This window comes from Brachyhypopomus gauderio, unplaced genomic scaffold (assembly GCF_052324685.1).
Source record: "Brachyhypopomus gauderio isolate BG-103 unplaced genomic scaffold, BGAUD_0.2 sc336, whole genome shotgun sequence".
NCBI lineage: Eukaryota > Metazoa > Chordata > Actinopteri > Gymnotiformes > Hypopomidae > Brachyhypopomus > Brachyhypopomus gauderio.
The window spans coordinates 21,717-35,917 of NW_027507157.1; the positions used below are offsets into that span (position 1 = coordinate 21,717).

The window sequence follows — 14,201 nt, forward strand, 5'->3', positions numbered from 1 at the left end:
TGTTCCATTTTAGCATAAGCTTGGCGAGAGACTGTTCCCATATATGCCATGTGGCTTGGTCTGATGTGGAGGGGGCAGTGGCGTGGAGGCATGCACTGTGGAGGATACTGAGGTTGGACCTTATAGTCTACATGTCATTTTTAGCAGACTGAAACCACACACGCACCTGAACATTTGTAGGAGTATCACGCAAATGCGGCAAATTAGCACACTCCAGGAGCCGATTCAACATTAGGTGTTAATTTGACACTGGCGTTTTCACCGTGCAGGCACGAGCGACTTGTCATAGACATTATTGCACTAAATTGTGCACGAAGAAAAACATTTTCCAGTGTTACAGAACAGCAGGATTTGCATGATGCATTCGTGTGCGGTGAAGTGACCGTTGGAGCAGGGTGTGAGTGCATAATTAAGGTCCCTCATCTCGAGCCTCGCTGTTTAAAGCGTTTTACCCTCTCGTCAACGGGCCAAACCAAACGAGTGGCTAGGGAGGTCTGAATTAGAAACGTCGGAGCGGAAGAAGGCGGGGAGGAAAGGAGGGAGAGAGAAACCCTTTCCCACATGTTTTTGGCTTTTCTACGGCAAATCCAGATGTCGGGCTGATGGTCGTCGGTCTGCTCCTTTAAGCCGTGCACACCCGTCTGCATGCACATACCCGGGGTCTGCACTCTCTCACCTCTCCCTCCCCCCTCGGGCTCGGTTCTCCTCGCTTACGAAAGAAACGTGCTGTAATATTCCAGCCGTGGGAAGAACCCCCGACACTAAAGGTGATTCTCAGGGCGGTTTTTGGTCCGGTCCCCTCGCTGTTCGCTGATGGTACGTTCTCGGTTTTGCACGATCACAACATTTGTGCTGCACGCCGGCGTCTCCAAAGCGGAGGAGGAGGAGGGGTCGGAGGTGTGGAGGGGAGCCGCTTCTCCCATGAACAGTGCGGAGCTGCGTGCTGGACGCGGTCCAGCGTCCCCGTGAACAGCGCGTTGAGCGGCGGGATGGGATGGCGTGGCACCGCCGTCGGTCCGCTCTGCACGGAGCCGCTCACACATCAGGCACAATGGAAAGGATGCTGTCGGTGATTTAGGCCGGGAATAAAACGTCCGTTTTGGGGAATTAATTGTCTCTACGTGTGGATTAATGTAGAGTGGACATACGTTTGACCAGGTCAGAGAAATTCATGCGTGAGGACCCGTAATATCGCGACGGTAAGGTTGATCATGTCGGGCTCTAATAACGTTCACGTTGTTTTGTTTCCATGGCTCGCTAGCAGCTAGCTGTCTTTGAATAATGGAAGTCACGGAGTATGAATCTACGATTCTTTTTTATATATATATATATATATATATAATCGTAGTATTTATTTATTTTATATAATACTACGATCATTATAACAGCGACTGAATGCAGAGGTGCGCTATGAACGGACTCGTCTGCTTGTCCAGTGTAATAACCAGTAACGGGTACCGACGGTCTGCGCTTCTCATGGCCGGTAGAGGCGGGACCAGCTCGGTCGTTCCTGGGTCAGCAGTGCCGTCCTGCTTGTGGAGACCGTCCGTGTAAGAAAGCGGTTGGGCTCTGTACATGTATCCCAGCTAGGCTGCGACAAACTCGTATTCTTTACAAATGAAACAAATATTTGAGTCTTTTGAAGCTTGTTTGCGGATGGTTCTAGAAAGGCCACCGGCTGCTTGAGGCATTGACGGGTTGTGTTTACATACCGAGTTGTGCTGCTAACGTATTTTCGTTTCGTGTCGTTTCTTAATATCGGTGTGTCTGGCCGGTTCTCTCCGCGGTGTTTGTAGTTCTGGAGTCATTATAATCAGCTAAATACGTGCCATAATGTCTCAAGCGAAGCAGCAGGAGCTGAACTGATTTGGTTGAATCCGGTCCTACACAATACATGTGTCTGTTCATCCTTGTTACCTCAGGCGCTGTGTAATGGTGGGAGCTATGGGATGTGCTCGCTGAGGGCGTTTAGGCGCAGGCCCGACAGGAGCGGTGTTTGTAGGCGACAGGAGCGGTGTTTGTAGGATGGGGAGTGTGAGGTGAGTGCGGTGTGGCTCACTGTGCTGCGGTCTTAGTTCTGCACTGCAGGGCAGCCAATTCAGCAGCTAATGCCAGATGTCCCTATTACCTCTCCTCAACACAGGCCATCTCAACACTGCAGATGCCCCATTACCTCCCCTGAACACTGACACCGGCTTCCTCAACACTGCAGATACCCATATTACCTCCCCTGAACACTGGCACAGGCCTCCTCAACACTGCAGATACCCATATTACCTCCCCTGAACACTGGCACAGGCCTCCTCAACACTGCAGATACCCATATTACCTCCCCTGAACACTGGCACAGGCCTCCTCAACACTGTAGTGAAGTACCAACAAAATATGATTGATTAGTATGAAAGGTGTAACACTTAAATATTTTAGCTCATCGTCATGAATATATGCCTTTGAGTTGTAATTTTTCCGATGATTTGCAGTACTATCCTGGGATATTCTTCTCAGTACTGGATTTTGTGGGGTTATCTCTGAGTCCTTACAGGGGGCACAGAGGTCAGCATTAAATCAGCATTAGGGTGGTCTCAGCGATGGTTTAGATGCTCAGATTAGAATAATCTTATGGATTGCAGCCTGATTCAGATTTTCTCCACTTGCCCCGAAATTCACAGCATTGATCTCACTGGCCTTTTGTGCATTTTTTTTTACTGAAAACTATAATAAAGCCATAACAGCTCACTTTTAGCCTATAATAAACCACTGAGCATGTAATGATATATAGGTGTTAAAATGATTTACATATGCAATAAAATGAAAGTTGCCATAAATAATTTGGCACCTGTTTGAAGAAGTTAGCCTACTCATTACTTTATGATTACAGCCAGACTCCTGACATTATAAAGGTAATAACACCCAGTCTCACCCAGAGATGCACACACACACGCACACACACACGCACACACACACACACACACACACACACACACACACACACACACACACACACACACACACACACACACACACACACACAGCACTCCCTGCAGCCTAGCAGGTTGGCAGGTTGTAAACCAGCAGTATGGTGCCTATCTCCTGCCCCCACATGCACCACACAGAGGCAAATTATGTCCAGTAGGTGTAAGACTTGGAGCTGCAGTGTGGACTGAGCCTTTTGTGACCAGTTTCCAGAGTTTATGGCAGTCGTGTCATTGTCGCATTCTGGAGGAATAGCTGGTAAATAGTTCTGTAGTTTTCAGCCAGCTTCGATGTGATCTGGATTTGGTGTGACTTTGGTGTGACGTTGCACATTGTTGGAAGTGGGCAAATAGATCTCTTGCTAGCCTAATGCCCCGTGCTTCATAAACTTCCATGCTGAGTTGTCAGAGTTTAACTTGGCCAGTTTCACTCAGGCCAAAATGTGCTTGGTGTCTCAGTCTGCACTTCCATCCATTGTAGTGCTTAAAAATGCCTGTGTTAAACCTGAGAGCAGTCGGCTAAAAGGGACATGAACTCACAACTTTAGTCAGAGAATGTGATGCTGAACAGATGTGGCTCCCTGACCAGAGCTAGTCTCACTCACCAGGGTTGGTCTCACTCAGGGGGGCAGGTCTCACTCACTGTGGCTAGTCTCACTCACCAGGGCTGGTCTCACTCAGGGGGGCAGGTCTCACTCACCGGGGCTAGTCTCATTCACTGGATCTAGTCTCACTCACTAGGTCTAGTCTCACTCATTGGGGCTTGTCTCACTCACTGTGGCTTGTCTCACTCACTGTGGCTAGTCTCACTCACCAGGGCTGGTCTCACTCACCAGGGCAGGTCTCACTCAGGGGGGCAGGTCTCACTCACCGGGGCTAGTCTCACTCACTGGGGCTAGCCTCACTAGTCTCACACACCATGGCTAGTTTGACTCACCGGGGTTGGTCTCACTCACCGGGGCTGGTCTCACTCACCTGGGCTGGTCTCACTCACCGAGGCTGGTCTCACTCACAGGGGCTGGTCTCACTCACCGAGGCTAGTCTCATTCACTGGGGCTGGTCTCACTCACTGGTGTTGGTCTCATTTCACACACACTGGGTCTGACTCCCCAGAGTTGGCCTTTGTTCCCTTTGGCTGATTACTCATATTGATTTATGTTTATTTTGAACTTGAACTTGCGGAGTGCATTCAGAACACCTGTCCTACACGAAGGACAGTAATCCAGCACCCATGGGAAGGAGAATTAGGTTTAATGGGTTCAAGATGGAAGGCGTGATTTAGGTGGGTTGGTGAGTGTATGGGAATAGAAGAGTGGGGAAGGAGAGAGGGCCATGGACTGCAAATGTTAGCATGGCTGAGAGACATTTGACAGGTCTTTCTTTGGGGGGGGGACCACTTCACAGGTCAGTATCAAACTCACATAGTAGTGTTTAGGCAAAGATTTTGATGAAAGAGCATTCCCTCTCTTACACAAACACACAGTCCCAGTAGTAGTCCCAGTGCCGTACACTTTGGTAATGTTAGCGGTCACACACGCCTCTGTGTAGACTTCAGCTGTTTAGCCAGACATCTTTGGACCCTGAGAGCAGGAGGAAGAGAAGAAAGGAGGGATGTGTTTTGTCCTGCAGTGCTCACACACACACACACACACACATACACACACACACACCCTCCTTCCTTAGTGGGGAGGAAATATGAGCCCTCCTGCGTTTATCAGCTCCATTGTTTGTGCTCCTCAGGGAGTTGGTCTTCCTGGAGGAGACCCTGTGCGATTCCCACCTCCTCTCCCATCCTCCCTCAGACAAGCGTTTAAGGAATCTCACTCAGTTTTCCTTTTGAACTTGGCTTGTGGATGGAGTGGTGGGGGTGGATGGGGGGTGGAGGTGGATGGGGTGGTGGGGGTGGATGGGGGTGGAGGTGGAGGTGGATGGGGTGGTGGGGGTGGATGGGGGGTGGAGGTGGATGGGGTGGATGGGGTGGTGGGGGTGGATGGGGGTGGAGGTGGATGGGGTGGAGGTGGAGGTGGATGGGGTGGTGGGGTGGATGGGGGTGGAGGTGGAGGTGGATGGGGTGGTGGGGGTGGATGGGGGGTGGAGGTGGATGGGGTGGATGGGGTGGTGGGGGTGGTGGGGGTGGATGGGGGTGGAGGTGGATGGGGTGGAGGTGGAGGTGGATGGGGTGGTGGGGGTGGATGGGGGGTGGAGGTGGATGGGGTGGAGGTGAAGGTGGATGGGGTGGTGGGGGGTGGAGGTGGATGGGGGTGGAGGAGTGTGTTTGCAGCACCAGTCCAGGTGACGGAGGATGATTCTTCACTCGTGTATCCACGCAGGACATAAGGGGAAACAGATGGGTGATGGAGTGAAAGGAGGAGGAAGAGTATTTATTCACACTGATGTTGGATTGAGAGGAAGATGAGGGTTCAGGATTGGGAGCAGACCCGCGGTGCAGGGGAGGGGCCATGTCAGAGTGGAAATGCAAATGCAAGTGTTTGAATTTTAATCTCCACAACCTTGACTGATTTACCAGTCAAAGCAATATCGCGCCAGGCCTGTGTTCTAATGCCACCGCGGTGTGCTGCCCCTCGGCGCTTTGTTTGCCACAGATGTGTGTGTATGTGTGTGTGTCATCTGCCAAGGATGTTTACCACTTCACACAGTAATAACAATGTGAAACACATACACACACACACACACGGTTTGTGGAAGAATGTGGAATGACGCATGGCTAAAACACAGGAGTGTTGGTAATTCCAAACATGTTTCTGTACTGGAAAGTGCACTGACTGTGTAATTCCAGCCCGGGGTCAGAGGAAGACTTCTGAAGGTGGCCATGCACACAGCCGCCAGAGGGGGCCTACTGCTCTGTGTGAAGCAGGGTTTATTTATTTCTGTCTGTCCTACGTCCCTTTTTAATATTAATGATCTGCAGTCACGTGTGTCCTTGAGCCTTTGGGCACCCTGCAGGGCAGCCATGGTGAAGACACTCTGGAGGGTGAGGACAGTCTGCAGAGTGAGACAGGCGGTGCTGTCTACAGATCAGCCCGGATGGTGAGACGGGTGGTGGTTCTGTCTACAGATCAGTCGTCTCTTACCCTCAATGGTCAACAACAGTGGGCTGAATTAAAAAGTGGATTCTAATGCCAATGCTAAGAGTTTAGGTCTAAGAGTTTAAGTCTAAGTTATCTTTAATCTCTCAGTTTTTAAGTGTGTGTGTGTGTGTGAGAGGGGTGCAGGGGTGTGTGTGTGTGTGTTTTTCTGCTTGAGTGATCTGTTGAAGGCTGCTTTCTGAGTGAGTGCTTTGTAGCTGGGCATGATTGATGAGTGCCAGTAAGCCCCTCCAGACATTGTGGGGACAGAATCACAATAAAGACAGTGAAAAGATGTCACAGGTTTACGAGCTTTTGTGTTAACAGTACTTCTACTAAAGGTTTATAACAGGGTTATATATAGGAATCCATGTTCTGTTCTGTAGACAGTCTGGACTATGGTTTTTTTTTTGTAGTAATTAGCACAGTTTGGTCACCCAAAAGCTCGTGTTTGTGCACATGCGAGCATCCGTGTGTGAGTAATAAAATATTTCCCTATTGTACACTGTATCACATAGGGACACGTATTGTGTGTGTGTGTGTGTGTGTGTGGTATTATGTATAATGGAAGGAGGGAGCTGCAGTATCTCTAGTACATCTGCTGTTTGAATATGGCAGTAAAGTTGTTTATGAGAAATACTGAACTGTGGGAATATTTCATTGAAGCCTGATGGGATATGAATGAAACTGTGACCTTAGTCCTTCCGAGGTGTGTGTGTGTGTGTGTGTTTGTGTGTGTGTGTGCGTGCGTGTGTGTGACCGAATAAGAGAGAGATGGAGACCTGCTTGTATGGAATGATAATTGCTGTTTCCGTGTAGAGCTCTAGAACTGGTTGGTTAATGCCAGTGTGCATGAGCTGTGACTGCTGCACGTGCGGCCGGCGTGTGCGTCTCTCTCACTGGGGCGGGTCTCTCTCACTGGGGCTGGTCTCTCTCACTGGGGCGGGTCTCTCTCACTGGGGCTGGTCTCTCTCACTGGGGCGGGTCTCTCTCACTGGGGCTGGTCTCTCTCACTGGGGCTGGTCTCTCTCACTGGGGCTGGTCTCTCTCACTGGGGCGGGTCTCTCTCACTGGGGTTGGTCTCTCTCACTGGGGCGGGTCTCTCTCACTGGGGCGGGTCTCTCACTGGGGCGGGTCTCTCTCACTGGGGCTGGTCTCTCTCACTGGGGCGGGTCTCTCTCACTGGTGCTGGTCTCTCTCACTGGGGCTGGTCTCTCTCACTGGGGCGGGTCTCTCTCACTGGGGCAGGTCTCTCTCACTGGGGCTGGTCTCTCTCACTGGGGCTGGTCTCTCTCACTGGGGCTGGTCTCTCTCACTGGGGCTGGTCTCTCTCACTGGGGCTGGGGTGTGTCCAGCTCTGAGCTGCAGCAGCTGTTGTAGCACCGTAGGCTGGACTGAGCAGCCAAAGCAAGAGACCCGTGTGTTCAGCAGCTTCAGGGAGCAGCGAGAGTACTCAGCACAAACCACTGGTGCGACAGGAGGGTGCGAATGAGATCAAATTGTGTGTGTGTGTGTGTGTGTGTGTGTGTGTGTGTGTGTGTGTGTGTGTGTGAGAGAGGAGAGTTTCTGTTGTGGTTGCTTTTCCTGATGACCCAGTATTTTCTGTTGTTGTTGTTGTTGTTGTTGTTGTTGTTGATGATGTCATTGCTGCCCGTCTCTATGGTTAATCTCTCCCTCTCTCCCTCTCTCCCTAGATGACGGAGGGGCGGAGATGTCAGGTCCATCTCCTGGATGACCGGAAGCTAGAGCTCCTGGTGCAGGTGAGTGTCTCACACCCAGCAGCCGTCTGCTAGCGGGACGGAGGTGTGAGGCCAGGACACGCTGGCCACGTCCGCCCGCCCTGCCCGCCCCGTATGCCCCGTGTGCCCCGAGTACCTGCTCTGTTACCCCACACACGAGAGGTGTTATAACCGTGTGGCTTTAGGAGTGCAGGCTCAGATTCCCCAGCCTGTCTGAGAAGGGAAACCCCTCACTGCTCCTCTGAGAGCTAATTACCATCTGCTAGAGAGAAGGGGGGTTCTGTGTGTGTGTGTGTGTGTGTGTGTGTGTGTGTGTGTGTGTGTGTGTGTGTGTGTGTGTGTGTGTGTGTGTGTGTGTGTGTGTGTGTGTGTGTGTGTGTGTGCGTGCGTGCGTGCGTGCGTGCGTGCGTGTGTGTGTGTGTGTGTGTGTGTGTGTGTGCGACACTGTTCCATTTGTCTATGGTGCCATTCGTTATTAATTGGACACAGTTGTTCTATAAACTTCACATTCAATTTTAATGGAAACAATTGCTATGGAGTTAAATGCTGAATCGGAAGATATTTACATTTAATATTGCGTGAACCACATATGAATTACAGCCAGTCATCAGGAAAGGCAACAGACCTCAAAACAAAGTGCAATGTGTCACTGCATGTTTCCAGATGACAGAGTAACACAGCCAGAGCTGCAGCTCAGACAGCGCAGGTAGCCTCGCCAACCCTGTAGAAAACTACACCCTGTGGGTGTTTGTCCAGTTAGTGGTGGTGTCCTCAAATTGATAGACCTCAATTTCGTAGTATTATATACGGTTCTCTGTGTTTAATCTTTACATTCAGTGAGTTGGATTACAGAGTCAAATATCAACAAATATTGTTTCAATGTCCAGTTATGGTCACAGAAGGGCATGTGCGTCTGTGTATGTGCATCTGTGTGTGTGTGTGTGTGTGTGTGTGTGTGTGTGTGTGTGTGTGTGTGTGTGTGTGTGTGTGTGTGTGTGTGTGTGTGTATGTGCGTCTGTGTATGTGCATCTGTGTGTGTGTGTGTGTGTGTGTGTGCATCTGTGTGTGTGTGTGTGTGTGTGTGTGTGTGTGTGTGTTTATATGCATGTGCTTGTATAGGCAGGACCTTTTGTAGACACTCTGGCACATATGTGTTGCCATAACAACCCCAGTCAGCATCTCCCACTTTGACTGAAGCTCCACGCTGCTGCTGGATCCAAAATCCACGTATGCCATCTTCATCAGGCTCTTTTCTCTCTTTTTCAGCTTATCTCTCTCTCTCTGCCTCCTCTCTCTCTCTCTCTCTCTCTCTCTCTCTCTCTCTCTCTCTCTCTCTCTCTCCTGTCAGTGCTGTCTGTCAGATATGATTTGCTGCTCTGAGCTGATCCCTCTCCAGTATGATGTAAGCGTGCTGAGATCGCCCTGTCTTAGACGCAGCCGCGTGAGCGTCAGCCGCGTGGGCATCAGCCGCGTGAGCATCAGTTCCGTGAGCGTCAGCCGCGTGAGCATCAGTTCCGTGAGCGTCAGCCGCGTGAGCATCAGTTCCGTGAGCGTCAGCCGCGTGAGCGTCAGCTATGTGCCTCTCCTGGTCTTTAGTCCTCTCCCTTTGAAGTGCTGGATGAGTGAGTTTTTTGTTTCAGGTTCTGGCCTTGCTCTGATGAGCAGAGAGGTTTATGTGAGTGAGACAGAACCTTTTAAAAGTTTAGTGAAGAAGATGAAATGCTCAAAGCTATGAAATAAACAAAAGCAACTGGAGCGAGAGAAAGAAAGAGATGGAGAACTGGATCTTACAGGAACACAACTGGGCTGATAGTGTGAGTGTGAGCGTGGACCAGTGCAGACTGGTGCTGGTGTGAGCGTGGACAAGGGCTGCCATGATTAGTTGACTAGTCACGATTATGTCGACTAATTTAATAGTCGATGCGTCGGTTTTATTTTCTCTCCAAACTGCTGCGGCATTTTCCATTGTTGCGTCTGCCTTTCTGTCCTTGACGCACATGCGCAGTATTGGAAACCGGGGTAGACAGTGGACGACATCCCAGGACGTTATACATACTGGTATAAAGGCTACCCGGCTACGGAACTCAAAAGTGTGGGATCATTTTCCGTAGCCGGGTTCCGAAACACGTGCAATATCTGCAAGGCAGAACCAGTGTTGTATAAAGTATTAGAGACCCATACTTGAGTAAAAGTACAAGTACTCTATCAAAAAATTGACTTGAGTAGAAGTTGAAGTGTTCTTTAAAAATTTTACTTAAGTAGAAGTACAGAAGTATTCGGCATTTTTTGTACTTAAGTAGTGCAAGTAGTTTATTCTAAAATTTATTTTAGAATAAGGGTGAGCCTACTAAGGGTGAGCCTACTGCCCTGCGTTTACCCTCAATAAATGCCCTTACCCTATAAAAACACTACACTAAATATGATTGCCAGCTAATGTTAAGTGAACACTGCAGCACATCATGAACATAGTTAGGTTAGTTATTAGCTAATTATGTTAGCTCAAGCTGGCGTGTCACCTGTACATTATATTTATAACTTACATTAATGTGTTTCTTCAAGTTCGAAGGTGAATTTTTGAAGGCCAATATTTCACCCTCTTTAGGGAGGCAGAGATGGCACTTCATCCTATAGGAATTTACTTTCATTCCAGCAAACACTGTCTCTAGGTAGGGCCAGGGTGGTCTCCTTCCTCACCCTCACCGCCACGATCACTCGATGTTGAAGGTGTGGAAGGTGCCAATATATGGACATTAAAACGCCATCAAGCTTATTATGCAGCACTTATGCAGCTATTCTGCTGTTACCAAACACAATACCATCTCTTTAATGAGATAAAAAGCAAATAATTTGGAATAATTTCGAGTATATGTGCATTTGTATAAATATGTAAATTAAGCTGAAGGTGCTGGAAAATACTGAAAATGGATCTTCAAAGTTCCGTACAAGTGCATGAATTCCACCTTGTAACTTCGCACGCACAAAAATCGAGAGTTGCACGACCGCGTGCGTGGCCAACGCGCATGGAGCCACCGCGATTGCGTCATTTTTGCCGCGCGGACCCTTGCGGCAGTCACGACGTGTCAAGTGAACCTAGATTACGAAACTCATGTGTTCAGTGAAGGCAGCAGCAGAGTAAACGAGACGCGAAAGGAGCATGCGCAGTTTTCTCATAAAACAGCTTGATCCGGTGACGGCGCCAGCTAACATGTTTATAATTGTAACGAGTAACTATACAGCACGTAAAAAATGTATCGCAGTAAAAGTATTAAACTGATGGAAAATATGTAGTGAAGTAAAAGTGGAAGTAGGAGAAAAAAATAATACTCCAGTAAAGTACAGATACAGCATTTTAGTACTTAAGTACAGTAGTGAAGGAGTTCTACTTCGTTACTATACAACTCTGGGCAGAACTTTCCTTCCACGGCAGCACAACCGCGATGTACGAGCACCTTAAGCATATTGTGGCTGATTGTGACAATGATGAAGAGGGACCGTCATCTCTGTAATCTAAATCGCTAGTTAGCTGCTAAAGTTACCGTAAACAGAGCGTTAACTTAGTACTTACTTATCGTGGTAGCTGTAAAAGTTAACATTAGTGATGGCGATTTGTTTCATTAGCCTTAGCACGCATTCATGTGTTTTCTGTAACGTCAGTGAGACCAAAACTTTATTTTTGTGAACAATTCCTTAGTTTCAGGTACCTATTTGGTTTAAATGTAGCTAAGTTTGATGCCAGAGACAAAAAAAATTATAATTTCTTTATTAATGTATTTATTTTTGCGTTGTTTAAGCCAGTGCCTTATACTTATTTTAATAATTGTTTGTTGCAACAATCTGCATATTTCATTAAAGGTTTAATGAACTATGATCTTAATAGTTTGTATTTTTAGTTAGCATATAGCTGAAATCTAATGATGGTTATATAATAGCAGTTGCAATCTAGTATGATAAGCTGTATGTTTTATATTCAATTAACGTACGATCCGATTAGTCAACTAATCATAAAAATTAATCGGTGATTAGTCGCCTATAAAAATTATCGTTTGTGGCAGCCCCAGCGTGGACCAGTGCAGACTGGTGCTGGAGCATTAATGTGTTAACCAGTCCTGCTCGCAGTGCTCAGAGCACAAGGCCACAAGGCTGTTTCCAGACCACTCTGAGCACATCCTCACTAAACCCCCTACAGAGACAGGCCTTTTTATGGGCTGCCAACGACCAGCTCTATTAACACATAACATTAACACACTGCCTGCCTTCTCTCCGAATTCGTTCCCACCTGGGAAGCACTTTCCGCCTGTGAGATCTTCCTTCACCTGCTTAATGGCACACAGTATTTACTAAGCAAAGTGGGCCCAGGATTTACTGCACTGGGATGCTTACAGTAGCTATGTTTACAGTCTCTCTCTCTCTCTCTCTCTCTCTCTCTCTCTCTCTCTCTCTCTCTCTCTCTCTCTCTCTCTCTCTCTCTCTCTCACTCACTCTCTCTCCTCTTCTGTCTCCCCTCCTTTCCATTCTCTCTTCTTTGCTTTTTTTTCTCTTTGCTTTCTTCTTTGCTCTCCTTTTCTTCCCTCTCTCTTCCTCTCCCTCTGTTTTTCATTTTCTCTCCATGTGGGTAGATGACCTATAGAAGGTGGTGTACTGCTTCATCGTGCCAGAGGTGTTTCACATGTTTGTCTGAGCTCCTCGAGGAACGCCTTTCCCTTTTCCTTGGTGTGGGGGGGCTTCAGAGCCCTTGAGCAGGGCATGCATACAGCGCCCCCCACAGGTCAGCACTGGCACTGCAGCGAGTGCCACAGACACCGGAGCCCTCCCCTGTGCCCGCTCTACTTCTGGCAAAGCTGGTATCCACTACGATCCAGCTGGAGTCCGATTGGCTCCAACCAGCAGAGAAACACAGGAGGCTGCTGAAGATGGAGCTGTCCTGGCTAACATCAGACAGCACAGCTACTCTGCAGGGAGGGAGGGGTTCCGAGAGCTGAGGAGCCTTTCTGAGCCATTTGGACTCGGATGGGTCAGTGAACAGAGTTCTGCCAATTGTCAAACAAAACTTCCAGTACATAAGGGGAGAGGTGCACACACACACACACATCCACACACAGATACACTCAGACACTAAAACATACTATTTACATGTACACCCACATTTGTGCACACACACACACAAACACACTTAGCTCTGTTTTACTGATTGTCTTTTTACTGCTTCCTCTTCCTCGCCTCACTGGAGACACCCCAGCACTCTGACATTTAAATTGGAGGAGCTGACACTGTCCTACACTTTCTCACTCTCTCTCCCTCTCTCTTTCTCTCTCTCACACACACACACAAACACACACACACACCCCAGGACTCTGACATTTTCTCTGGGGTGTGTATATGTGATATTAAAGTAGTGTTTGGCTGGTCTTCACCAGCACTGTGGAGGTGCAGGTCAGACTCCAGCGTCTTTCAGGTGCTTATAGACACGCACGTCTGTGTGGACCCACTCTCTGCTGTATGTGGCTACTCTAAGATGTTCAGGCCTGTTAGCATGTTCTATCCAGGGAAGGCAGACTCTAAGATATCCTTCAGCAGGCTGTAATCTACACACGCTGTAATTTGCTTTAATGGTGGAATTAGAGAGTCGGTTTGTAGGAATCTCCTCACTGTATCTGTAGAGTGCGTTTGTCTTCTGTCCTGTTGAGGCTGAAGTACTGAAGTGTATGTTCCCTATTTCATTACCTGAATCACGTGTTTATCTCAGCTGTAATGTTTGTGTGTGTGAGTACTAGTTCAGACATAATTGCCTCCTGCTTTCCCTAGCAGTTTGTGAGGCTGTGTGTGTGTGTGTGTGTGTGTGTGTGTGTGTGTGTGTGTGTGTGTGTGTGTGTGTGTGTGTGTGTGTGTGTGTGTGTGTGTGTGTGTGTGAGAGAGAGAGAGACACTCCCACTTTTGAGTCCTCTCACTGGAGAGCCTTGATGACTGAATTGCGCAAGGTGTGTTAAAGTACAGAAAACCTGAAAATGCTCAGTTTCATGTCATCCCGCTGGCTTTGGTAAGCCCTGCCTCTGATGACCTATGACCTGAAGGCACTTATGACCTGTAGACGGTGTCAGAGGTCACGGCTGTAGACGAGGTCATTTGGAGCAGCTGCCCCACACTGTAATCCTACCCCACCTGCTGCCATTTGGTCTCCACTGCCTCATGACAGCATTGCTCACCTCTATTAAAGAGACCTGAGAAACTGAGAGGGCCTGCAGCATGTCATTATTATAGTGTGTGTGTGTGTGTGTGTGTGTGTGTGTGTGTGTGTGTGTGTGTGTGTGTGTAACCTGACACTGTCCTGTTCACTCCTCGCCCTCTGGTTCGTCCTCCTACACAACCCACCTGCACCTCTCTGTACCTCACCTGTCTACTGCAGATCA

The 14,201-nt window shown here is 48.6% G+C and overlaps 1 protein-coding gene across 9 annotated transcripts in view; it reads left to right on the forward strand.

The window, feature by feature from the left end:
- Nucleotides 1-14,201, forward strand: part of LOC143504815 (FERM domain-containing protein 4A-like) — a 67,972-nt gene that overhangs the window by 20,345 nt on the left and 33,426 nt on the right. For 5 of the 9 annotated variants that reach the window (XM_076996033.1, XM_076996035.1, XM_076996032.1 and 2 more), the window contains exon 2: nucleotides 7,753-7,818. In XM_076996033.1, the coding sequence (XP_076852148.1) occupies nucleotides 7,753-7,818 (66 nt within the window). Of the gene's footprint in view, nucleotides 1-593; nucleotides 817-864; nucleotides 1,200-7,291; nucleotides 7,528-7,752; nucleotides 7,819-14,201 lie in introns of those variants that run through there. The other 4 variants (XM_076996037.1, XM_076996040.1, XM_076996038.1 and 1 more) reach the window with 4 other exon arrangements.